This window comes from Bison bison, unplaced genomic scaffold (assembly GCF_000754665.1).
Source record: "Bison bison bison isolate TAMUID 2011002044 unplaced genomic scaffold, Bison_UMD1.0 scf7180017864250, whole genome shotgun sequence".
In the NCBI taxonomy this organism is placed as follows: domain Eukaryota; kingdom Metazoa; phylum Chordata; class Mammalia; order Artiodactyla; family Bovidae; genus Bison; species Bison bison.
This window is the reverse complement of record NW_011494822.1, coordinates 1,599,228-1,611,642: the sequence shown is the minus strand read 5'-3', so window position 1 is coordinate 1,611,642 and position 12,415 is coordinate 1,599,228. Positions and strand designations below refer to the sequence as shown.

Genomic DNA, 12,415 nt, shown 5'->3' with positions numbered 1-12,415 from the left:
TGGACGTGAGTCTGAGTGAACTCCAGGAGTTGGTGATGGACAGGGAGGCCTGGTGTGCTGCAGTTCATGGGGTCACAAAGAGTCAGACACGACTGAGCGACTGAACTGAACTGAACTGCAGGGGGCCCTGGTGCTCCTGCCTTTGACCCCATTGCTATGGCTCTTTCTTGGGAAGGGAAGACACTTATCCCCCACCTGCCTGCATCCATTTCCCAGTTCACTGCACTCACTCACTCTGAAGGGCACTGGGTGGGGTCTCTGATGTCAAACTGGATGCCCCAGGGGCTGTCATTCTGAGTATCCCTGACACGTGTTGGTAGACACTTCTTCCCACCTCCTGGAAAGCAGAGCCCCATTGGTACAGGTTATGTGTTCTGTGCATACAACGCACACACACACACACACACACACACACACACACACGCACGCACTTTCCTGCCTTTCCTCTACCGTTTAACTTGCTGCAAACTGAGAAGGGTGAGGAGGAAGGACCCGAGTGACCACCCCCTGGCAGCTCTTCACCCGCTCTTCCTGGGATGGGTCTGCCAGCCAGAATTGCACATTCACCTTCCCCCGTTGGTCCCTGCAGGCAGTGGTGGTCAGCCCAGGTCTGGTCTACCATGACCTTGTGGACAAGTCTGCTGAAAGCTGGGGTCGACAATGATATATCCATTTGGCTAATAGACCTTCAACCACATGTTGCAAGCTGGCCTCTGTCATGGATAATACTGCTGTATCTAATGTTCTGTTTCATTTCTTTCCCTGTTCAGAGCCTAGGCATGTAAGAGTGGCTGCACCCCCTCCCTCCCCCCAGGTGAGCCCAACAATAGGGGAACTTAGAATCTGCTGGAAGCCACTAGAAGAAAAGTAGAGGCGTTCCTCTTAGCTCCTTGTCTCTTAACAAAAGAAGAAAAATCAAAACGTTAACCCTCCCCTACTCCCACAACTACATTATCTGAAAGCCAGCATTTTTAGATTCCAGGGGAAGAAAAAAACCAGGCAAATCTCTTCAGAGACTCTGTTGCAGGAATGTACTATTTCCTGCAGCCCAATCCATGCCCCAGGGTTGAGAAAATCACTGAGCTCTAGCTGGAGAAGACTCTTGAGAGCTCCTTGGACAGCAAGGAGATCCCACCAGTCCATCCTATAGGAAATAACCCTGAATGAATATTCAGGAAGGACTGAATGATATTCCTGAATATTCAGGAATATTCATTGGAAGGACTGGTGCTGAAGTTGAAGCTCCAATACTTTGGCCACCTGATGCAAAGAGTCGACTCATTAAAAAAGACCCTGATGCTGGGAAAGATTAACAGCAGAATGAGAAGGGGGCGACAGAGGATGAGAAGGTTGGATGACATTGCCAACTCAACAGACATGAGTTTGAACAAACTCTGGGAGATGGTGAAGGACAGGGAAGCCTGGTGTGTTGCAGTCTATGGGCTCACAGAGAGCCAGACATGACTTAGAAACTGAACAACTAGGGACAGAATGAGTTGGAACACTGAACTTTATCCCTATTCCCCAGTGCTGGAGACCAAACAAACCTATGAGCCTAAGCACTGGAAAGCTCAGCTAGGGCAGTTTTAGCCATCGGTTCAGAGACAGGACACAACCGGTACCTCAAACTGTCATTTTCTCTCCATTTCGAGTATGTCTTGCGAAGAATGCAGTCATCTCCTGAGGGAGTAAGAGCAAGGCTGAGACAGGAGAGGGAGCAGAGGTGAGACATATGCCGGGATTTGCAACAGATAGGTCAGAAAGCAGTTCCCAAGACCTACTGAGAGTAAGTACTGGAGAGAGATGTGGAAGGTCTAGTGATTCTCTTCCTGTTAGTATAAGGTCTCTGTATCAGATTTCCAACATGATGAGCATCTTCAACACTAAGCAAATATTCTGGAATAGTCTGAAACCTATCTTTGCAAGTATCTAAATAGACCACTCACCCTCCTGGAATGGCCCAGACACAGAACTTCCACCACTTTTTAAATTGTTCCCTTTTGCCCGCAGCCAGGGGAATGAACGTCTGGGTAAGCCAAGCTCCATTGTGTGTAAAATTGATGTTAACAGAGCCAGTGAACATTCATCTTGTGCAGCTTACACTATTTCTTAAATAAGGTTTTGGAAAGCAAATCAACTTCAGAAGCTATACATTGATTTTCTTTTTCCCCCAAAGAAACTTATCAAGGAGAGAAAATAACCTCTGGGGTTGAAAACCAGATTTACAACAAAGATGGTCCTGGTGGGGTGGGGGTGAGTAGCGAGTCATCCATTTTAGTCTTGTTTTTCTAACTTTACATCAGACAGAAGACTCCTCAGGAACAAACTTGTTTGAAAGCAAATGTTAACACTTAAGCTCAGCAGGAAAAACGGGAGGGAAGAGTAACAAGGAAGTAAGATGCAGATGATGTGATTCTTCAGAAATGCAATTCGTGGGCAGCCTTCCCAAGTGGTTCAGTGGTAAAGAATCCCACTGCCAATGCAAGAGACACAGGAGACCTGGGTTTGATTCCTGGGTCAGGAAAATCCCCTGGAGGAAGAAGGGGCAAGTCACTCCGGTATTCTTGCCTGGAAAATCCCAGGGATAGAGGAGCCTGCATTCATGACTACAGTCCATGGGGTCGCAAAAAGTCAGACACTACTGAGTGACTGAGCATGCACCATTTGGATGCAGAGGACACGAAAACAGACGTCAACAAGACTTGGGAAGCTAATGAGACATCATAGACTGACCGACTGTCCCAGTGACCAATCTCTTGGTCTCGTGATCTGGGACAGACCCGTACACTTGGCCATCGCACCTCCATGATTGGCATTCTCAACTCATCCTGACTCTGCTCCTTTACCCTGGACACAGATATCTGGCTTTTGTCCAAACCATTAGGTCACCAGATGAGAGGTTTCAAAGGTGATGCAAAGCAGAAATCACCCTGCAGAACCATCATGCCCACTTCGAAGGTGGAGGAAAGTGGAGCTTGAGTCTCTGTAATTCCTTGTGGTGGGTTTCATCTCATGGAGTCTGAGCACCTCAGCTAAGGAAGGGAATTAAGTGTGGGGTCCCACCACACTCCACCAGAGTGAATGCGAGTCAGGAAACTGTACATCCTGTACTTAGTCCAAATAGTGTCAGTTCTCAAGGAAGAGTATCTCCCCGCAAGAAATAAAACACTATATTTTTCCCCCAAATACTTTAAAAGTAGAATCATTCTTTTAGAAATGTCTAAGTTATTCATCTAATAAAATAGGGTAAGCCTACTTATGTGCTCTTCCTATATGTGCAGTTCAGTTAAAAGTTATGTTATCACAAAGATCAGATTCTCCAGACAACACTGGTTTCATTATGCAAAGATGCATGACTTATGTATAGGGTAAAAAAAGAAGACCCAGAGCGGTAAGATGGGGAGGGAGGGGACACATATATAACTGGCTGATTCATGTTGTGGCACAGCAGAAGAAACCAACACAATGTAAAGCAATTAACCACCAGTTAAAAATAAATTAAAAAAAAAAGACATCTAATATATTCTAGCATTTCAGAACATGCCCAGAACACACTAGTAAATCAGAAGGAAAAATTTACAGAGAATAATTTGAAGCTACCATAACAGAAGGATAGAGCAAAACTTTCTGAGCAGCTTTATATTCCTAAGACCCATCTCAGAAATCACATCCCTTTCAGTAGCACTGAATTCATACTCAAAATTTTTTTTTGGCTGTTAGCCCAGAGAAAGAAGAAATATCTCTGTTAAAGCAACTTGCAAAGCTCAAAGGGCAGAGAACAGTAGAATCATTCACAAGGAGCGGAAGAGCAGGGCAAGAACGATTTGCAGTTACGTACACATTGGTGGTGAAGATGCCGTAGATCAGATCCAGCTCGGGCAGGAAGAAGGTGCCCTGGAGTTCATGGTAGTAGAAAGGCACCTCACCCGGGCGGGAGCAGTTGAGGCGAGCCTTCATGAACGTGGTCCATGTGTCCTCCAGCAGGAAGCGGCCCCCGATGTCGTTCTTACACACGCGGGCAGCTCGGGAGAACACGGTCTTCCCACAGTCGTGCTCCACGGCATTTTCTCGGAAGAAGAAGTAGGTGAAATTTCCGATGTCGTAAGAGGACACGAAGTTTGGTTCTAGAAACAACAGGAAAGAAGAAAAGGCTCAGCCCACTGGACAGCACAGCAAACTGCTCAACATTATGTGACAACCTAACCGGGGGAAGAATGTGAAAAAGAAAGAGACACGTGTATCACTGAATCACTTTGCTGTGCACCTGAAACTAACATAGTACTGTAAATCAACCATGGTGGTGGTGGCTTGGCGGCTCAGTTGTGTCTGACTCTTCACAACCCCCATGAACTATCACCCACCAAGCTCCTCTGTCCAAGGGATTTCCCAGATAATGCTGGAATGGGTTGCCATACACTTCTCAAGAGGATGCTCTGGACTCAGGGATTGAATCAGAGTCCCCTGCATTACAGGTGGTCCATTGCAGGTAATTTCTTTACCTACTGAGCCATGAGGGAATCCTCAAAACTATGCTCCAATGTAAAATAAAAAGATGATTAAAATAAAAGCAAGAGAGAAGAAAAGCCTAAACATCCACAAGCTACTCCTTTGTATCTTGCCTGCTCAGTATTTATTCCAAGGAGACTTGATTTTGTGTGGCTAACACTGTGTTCTTATAGAAGGAACACAAGGCCCAAAGAGCACTGTAATGATCTACACCACTGGTGGAACCTGGTGCGTGAGTTCTGCTGTTTAGCTGTTGACTTGTGTCTGACTCTTTGCAACTCCATGGACTGCGGCCCACCAGGCTCCTCTGTCCATGGGATGTTCCAGGCAAGAATACTGGAGTGGGTTGCCATTTCCTTCTTCTGGGTATCTTCCCAGCCCAGGGGTCAAACTCAGGTCTCCTGCATTGGCAGGGGATTCTTTACTGTCTGAGCCACTAGGGAAGCTCACATGAGTTCTAAGTGACAGGAAATAGCCAGTGTGATTCCACACATAAGCATCCCGAGTTAATATAGCACTTAGGTACATAATGAGGCTTCCCTGATGGCTCAGATGGTAAAGAATCTGCCTGCAATGTAGGAAACCCAGGTTTGATCCCTGGGTTGGGAAGATCTCCTGGAGTAGGAAATAGCAACCTACTCCAGTGTTCTTGCTTGGGAAAACCCATGGACAGAGGAGCCTGGAAGGTTCAGTCCATGGGGTCACAAAGAGTTCGGCATGACTGAGTGACTAACACACACACAACTTTTCGATAGGTACATAACATTAATACCATCAAAAATCAGCAGCAAAACTTTGCAACACACTTTAAAGCCAGAGACAGTACTTTATTTGTATATGCTTAATAACCTTCAGAAACAGTGGGAGACGAACTTATTTACAGAACAGAAACAGACTCACAGACTTAGAGAATGAACTTATGGTTATTGGAAGGGAAGGGTTAGGGGAGGGACTGATTGGGAGTTTGGGACTGATATGTACACGATGCTATATTTAAAATAGATGGCCAACAAGGACCTATTGTAAAACAATAAAGGTTAAAAAAAAAAAGAAAGAAAAAAATTAGACACAGAGATTCTCAGCAATAATAATAAAATAGAACAATTACTATAATATACCATAATAAAAGCTATATGAATTTGGGGAAAAAAGTGGGAGAAAAATACTAAAAACATGAAATGTGACTCAGAATATGGAAGTATTGCATTAATATCATGTTTGTGTAGAAGGCAATGGCACTGCACTACAGTACTCTTGCTTGGAAAACCCCATGGACGGAGAAGCCTGGTAGGCTGCAGTCCATGGAGTCACAAAGAGTCGGACACGACTGAGCGACTTCCCTTTCACTTTGTGTAGAAGAAAACAATATTCTTTGATTTTACTTACATACTCGAGTATGACTTTGGCATAAATTGTGTGCTTTCAGTAAGGACTTTAAAAATGTTTTTCATTTGTGGAAACTGAAACTATAAGGTTAGTGTCCTGAATCAGCTTTAGCCATTCCTGTTACTATGGTGACTACAAAATGTGATAATTCTTACTTTCTTATTTCTGGGGAATTCATTTAGAGAAGGAGAGGGTATTGAGATGGAGTCACTGCCTTTCTGATCTCATGATTAGATCAAAATTATGGACTTAGAAATGACAAATTATTGCAAACCTTTACTTAATCACCACACTCATTAGGCATTTAGGAATTTATTATAGATTGTCAACAGAACTTTGTATACAGCACTGAAAGCATTATCTTCATGACTTGCTGTTTGAGTCTATTGATAATAAAGATGATACCATTTCAGACACCATGCCATGACATGCTAAGTCACCTCAGTCGTGTCTGACTCTGTGCAACCCCATGGACTGTAGCAAGCCAGGCTCTTCTGTCCAAGGATTTCTCAGGCTAGAATACTGGAGCAGGTTGCCATTTTCTTCTGCAGAGGATCTTCCCAACCCAGGGATCGAACCAACGTCTCTTAAGTCTCCTGCACTGGCAGGCAGATTCTTTACCACTAGCACTAGGTGGGAAGCGGCTGTCAGACACAGCTGTGCCCTAACACTTATCTTTTAAAAACTCTAATAACCAGGTTTGATTCTTATGCTTTTCTCCGTTGCTGAGAGTTTTCTACTCAATCAGCAAGTGCCTTAATTTATGGTGCAATTAAGATAATAGGAAAATATCCTTCAAAATTAATGGAAAAATACACACAACTGTATCCACAGGGCATATTTCAGGGACAATTGGCTTTGGAGGACAATTCAATTGGTCTTGTGCTTTGTCAGATCCAATCATGTTGTACCAACAGACATGTTATCAGCAGGGCAACTAAAAACAGATTTGGCTACAAGATGATCCATTAATGTTAAGCATTAGGCCTGGTTTGGGCTCACCTAAGATCTGAAATAGGACTTCCCTGGTGGCTCAGACGGTAAAGCATCTGTCTATAATGCGGGAGACCCAGGTTCAATCCCTGGATCGGGAAGATCTCCTGGAGAAGGAAATGGCAACCCACTCCAGTATTCTTGCCTGGAAAATCCCATGGATGGAGGAACCTGGTAGGCTACAGTTCATGGGGCCGCAAAGAGTCGGACACGACTGAGCGACTTCACTCACTCACTCACTCAGGATCTGAAATACAGACGCTGATTCCAAGACTGACATGAAGAGGGTGCTGAGTACTATTCTGTCCTGAAAGGTGCTACCAGCTTTCAACCAAATTCGACTGAATTTCAATCAAGAGTTGATGTCATCACAAAATGTTTCAAATTCATTCAACTTCACAGCTTCCCTGGTGGCTCAGAGGGTAAAGAATTTACCTGCAATGCCATAGCCCGGGGCTGGATCCCTGGGTTGGGAAGATCCCCTGGAGAAGAGAATGGCAACCCACTCCAGGATTCTGGCCTGGAGAATTCCACAGACAGAGGAATTGGGCTACAGTCCGTGGGTCGCAGGGTTGGAAACGACTAAACAACTAACACCCTCACTTTCTCACATTCTAAAAATGTAAAAATATTCTACTATACATTGTATATGTCATGTGCTTCTCTCTTTAGCTCATGATATTGTTCTTAAATAGTTTTATGTGTACTAAAGTATTAAAAATAGAGATTTCAATAAGAATTGATTTTAATTTATCAACTGTTAAACATAGTGGCTGATCACTTGCTTTAACTCGAAACAGATATTGTAAAAAACACCCTAGCTTGCATTAAAACATATGAGATGGAAGTCAGACATATTTACTGTACAGTCTGCTTTAATACCCTGGAATGTGTTTTTGAAAAGAAAAGCATAATAGTTGGGGAGTTTAGAATCCGTGTTCACTGTCTCCCAAGAAGAATTACTCACTGAAGCAGACCCCCTAAAGCAAATATATGAAACAATTTATAAGACTCTATTGAGTTTCTAAAGATAATATTCACCTGTATGCCTAATTCTGAAGAGAAGGTTAAATCTCTGCAGAGCGGGTTCTGCACCCAGGCTCATATAACCAGACTGCAGTTTGCTCAGTGAAATGAAGACAAACAAAAAACCACCTTCATCACCAACAGACCTTATGGAAAATGAAGAAATGGAAGGAAGACGTAGGTGTGTCTAGCTATAGCTCCCAGCATGGGTGGATGAGGCGTGAGACAGAGTCCACAAGCTTTATCAAGCACCCTCACGACTACCTACTTCTGCCAGTAACTCAGGGAGACACAGCATGAAAACCACATAGGAAATATCTGTAGGATCCAGGAAGCCTTGAGCAGGAAATCAAGGAGCTGAGAACATAAAAAAGATTTGCCTTGGTGTCTTCCGGCTCAAAGTTGGTCTGTAATTTAAAAAATCTCCGAAGTGAAGTGAAAGTCACTCAGTTGTGTTCAACTCTTTGCAACCCGGTGGACTATACAGTCCATGGAATTCTCCAGGCCAGAATACTGGAGTGGGTAGCCTTTCCCTTCTCCAGGGGATCTTCCCAACCCAGGGCTCAAACCCAGGCCTCCTGAATTGAAGGAGGATTCTTTACCATCTGAGCCACCAGGGAAGCCCAATCTCTATTGAGATTAAAAACTCTAAAATCTCTATTGAGTGCTAAACTCTTGTATAAGGCTCCAGGCTAGGTGCTTCTCTTTCAGAAGCTCAGGAAACTCCCAGGAATCATAGAAGGAAATGCTTATGTTACCCATCCAGTTTCATAGATGAAGACACTACAGCCCAGAGGAACCCGACCAAGTTCACACAACCAGCATCCAAGAGGAGGTTATGTCCTGAGTCTAGATGGTCTGACCACAAAGCCTATACATGGACCATTACACTTCACTGAAAACATAACAGGCTGCGAGAGAACAGTTACTTCAACAACATTGAAGAACAGGTCTTGGAACTCCAGGCAATGTTTCAGAAACCACAGTGGTGGCTGGGTTTTACTCAGGACCAAGACGAGGAGGGTCTGAGAACAGACCAGAGGGGAAGAGGGATGCTCCAATAAATCTTTACTCTGCAGCTATCAGAGACATCAAGGATGCCACAGAAAGAAAAGTTGGAGGAAGGAGTCAAGAATCCCAGAGCTCATTAAACAAGAATAGTGTGGGAAGCATTTGCCTCAATTCTGGAGAAGATGCTTCCAGTGACGTCCACCAGAGCACGGGCGCATGCACCAGGGATCATGAGAGCATCTATCCATGCTCATTGTCCACCCCACTGAACAGTCTCACCCAGATTTCTCATAAAAGAGGAGTACTGAGTCAGGCCTAGCAGACTTGCCCATGGGTTCCTCTTTCCCTGGAGAACCTCCGATGTCTCTCCACACCACTCTAACCCATTTTATGATAGGGTGACATAGAGCTTTTTATATAGAAATGTGCAAATAGATTTCTTTCCTACTGGGAAAACAAGGGAAGAATTTGTACCTGGAATGCAGTACTGGACATGAACTTGAGCAAACCTGGGGAGATAGTGGAGGACAGAGGAGCGTGGTGAGCTACAGTTTGTGGGGCTGCAGAGAGTCAGACATGACTTAGCAACTGAATGACAAAAACAGATATTTTAGTCAAGGAGCTAAGCTACAGTTGGAAACACATCCTGCAGCCTCACATCCCTTCAGGGGGATGATGGGTTCCGATGGGTGACCTGCTGTCATATCAGGAAGTTCCAGAGCCTTTTAAAACTCAGCCAACATCCTGTTCCTTTGCCAAAATAGTGGAAAAGCAGTGATAGCTGTTAAATAGAAAGCCAAGGAGCTGTTGCCTTTATAGATAGAAATCTGGAGGTAGGCAGTACTTGAATCTCACCTGGCGGTATAATAAAATGCATATTGTTTCCCTTCCATTATTTAAGTCCTGTCTCTTGTTAAAATGTGATTCACCATAAGCTAGTATCTTTCACTCCTGAGTGAACTGAACAAGTGAGAAATCAGTCAGTGGCCTTCCTGTCTACAGTGAATGTGGGTGCATGAAAGACAGGTCTTTTATTCGTCATCATTATCAAGCTACAAATGAATAGTAGTTTTGCTAATTCAGAATAAAAACAGACACAAGTATTTGTCAGCTTATTATCAAATATATGCATGGAGAAGCTGTTTTTCCCCCTCATGTTTGTAAAACATATCGAGTAACAGATTACAGAGTATTCTCCAAATTTGTTAAAAGAGGAATTATGTTTCATGATATAAGCACTTTTATTTTGTACATTTACTGACATAATAGTGGCCATGAAGATGTGAACACTGAGTAGGGACCCAAGCAATATAAATAAACTTGAGTTGTGAGAAGGGCAAAAGCATCAATATTTTTGAGGGGTTTCTGACCATGTACAACCAAACTCTAAACTGCCAGATGGATCCTTCCACTTGGTCTTCTCTCTGCTCCATAGCCTATTGCACCAGTCTGGAGGGGCACCAGGCTCAGTGGTCCAATCTAATGACTGACTGGACCACTGAGAGGCTCTTGATATAGAAATATTTGTCTAAACCGATGAGAATGGACATTAAAGATAGGGAGGAATTCTGATTTTCCAACTCTATAAAAATCTTACGAGAATAAAAATCTATCAAAGTTTTAATTTTTTTGCAATCAAAGGGAAAGGCAGACTAGAAAATATCTAGCAGGCTTAAAACCCTGGGCTGAACAACTGACATCCAGAATGTTCCTTCATCCTGAACAACTATTCAGCCTAGGAAAGAAAAAGGCTGATACAAAATACCCTCCCAATAAATGAAGGCTACAATTTTTCTTTCATGATTTCCTTTTGCTTTCCTTGTGAATAATTTGTATTTAGTAGACCTTCTGAAGAATTGATGTTTTTGAATTGTGATGCTGGAGAAGACTCTTGAGAATCCCTTGGATGCAGGGAGATCAAGCCACTCAACTCTAAGGAAATCAATTCTGAATATTCATTGGAAAGACTGATGCTGAGGCTGAAGCTCCAATACTTTGGCCACCTGATGCAGAGTCGACTCATTGGAAAAGACCCTGATGCTGGGAAAGATTGAGGGCAAGAGGAGAAGGGGATGACAGAGGGAGATGGTTAGATAGCATCGCTGACTCAATGGACATTGATTTGAGCAAATTCCCAGAGATAGTGGGAGAAAGAGGAGCCAGGCATGCTGAAGTCCATGGGGCCGCAAAGAGTCGGACACAACTTAGTGACTGAACAACAACAAGTAGAACTTCACATAATGAAAATGAGTAATCAAACATGCATATATTAAAGGTGATCAGACTTTGAGAAACATAAATAAAGCCAGGTTGAGTTCTTAAAATAGCCAGCCATTTCACAAAAATAAAGGAGCTAATGGAAACAATATTTAGACATGACATTCAGTGAGACAGAGGTTTCAGTTCTATAGTTTTTTGATATCAGTTACCACCTAAATAATTTCTGTGCATATTCCTAGATTTTCAGGTCCTCTCTTTCTTTTGAAGATTGTTTCCCTATCACAGCTACATGGAAATGTGCAGCAGAGGGTTCCAAAGTAAAGCTAACTTCATCTATGTGTTTATTAAGATTGGATAATGAAACTAAAATTTAATTAAGTAAAAAGTGGTTTAAAAGACATTGACATACTAAAATTCTTTCCTTAAGATTTCTAGGAAAAGAGTAGGTAGATGGATCGATAGATCAGTAGATACAGATAGATGGATAGATATACATGTTTGTGTGTGTATGTTTTGAGTGTGTTACATGCATATGTATAGGATTGAGGTGTATGTATACATGGCTCAATACTTCCACCTACTGGCAGTAAGAATTGGCCAGATTATGTAACAGCACAAGTTCTCAGTTTCCCCCATTTAGAATGTGTGCTCAGTCGCTTCAGTCGTGTCTGATTCCTTGTGACCCTCTGGCCTGTAGCCCACCAGGCTCCTCTGTCCAAGGGATTCTCCAGGCAAGAATACTGGAGTGGGTTGCCATGCCCTCCTCCAGGGATCTTCCCAACCTGGGGATCAAACTCTCATCTGCCTGCATCTCCTGCATTGCAGGAAGATTCTTTACCCACTGAGCCACCTGGGAAGCCCCTTAGAATGGTGATAACAATACCCGATACTTAGTATTATTTTGTTGGACATGACTTAGCACCCTGAACAACAACAACAGTATCATTGTGAAAAGTCAAGGGTGATGCCTGCCATGTGCCTATCACTTGGTTGCTAATCATCAAACTATAAATCATCATTTACATATATTCATATTTATCAGATCAGATCAGTCACTCAGTCGTGTCCGACTCTTTGCGACCCCATGAATTGCAGCATGCCAGGCCTCCCTGTCCATCACCAACTCCCAGAGTTCACTGAGACTCACGTCCATCGAGTCAGTGATGCCATCCAGCCATCTCATCCTCTGTCGTCCCCTTCTCCTCCTGCCCCCAATCCCTCCCAGCATCAGAGTCTTTTCCAATGAGTCAACTCTTCACATGAGCTGGCCAAA

At 43.5% G+C, this 12,415-nt stretch overlaps 1 protein-coding gene across 2 annotated transcripts in view; it reads right to left on the bottom strand.

Moving 5' to 3' along the window:
- The window catches only part of SEMA5A (sema domain, seven thrombospondin repeats (type 1 and type 1-like), transmembrane domain (TM) and short cytoplasmic domain, (semaphorin) 5A), a 559,453-nt gene that overhangs the window by 163,178 nt on the left and 383,860 nt on the right, over positions 1-12,415 (bottom strand). For both annotated transcript variants that reach the window (XM_010847535.1, XM_010847536.1), the window contains one exon: positions 3,839-4,124. In XM_010847535.1, the coding sequence (XP_010845837.1) occupies positions 3,839-4,124 (286 nt within the window). The remainder of the gene's footprint in view (positions 1-3,838; positions 4,125-12,415) is intronic.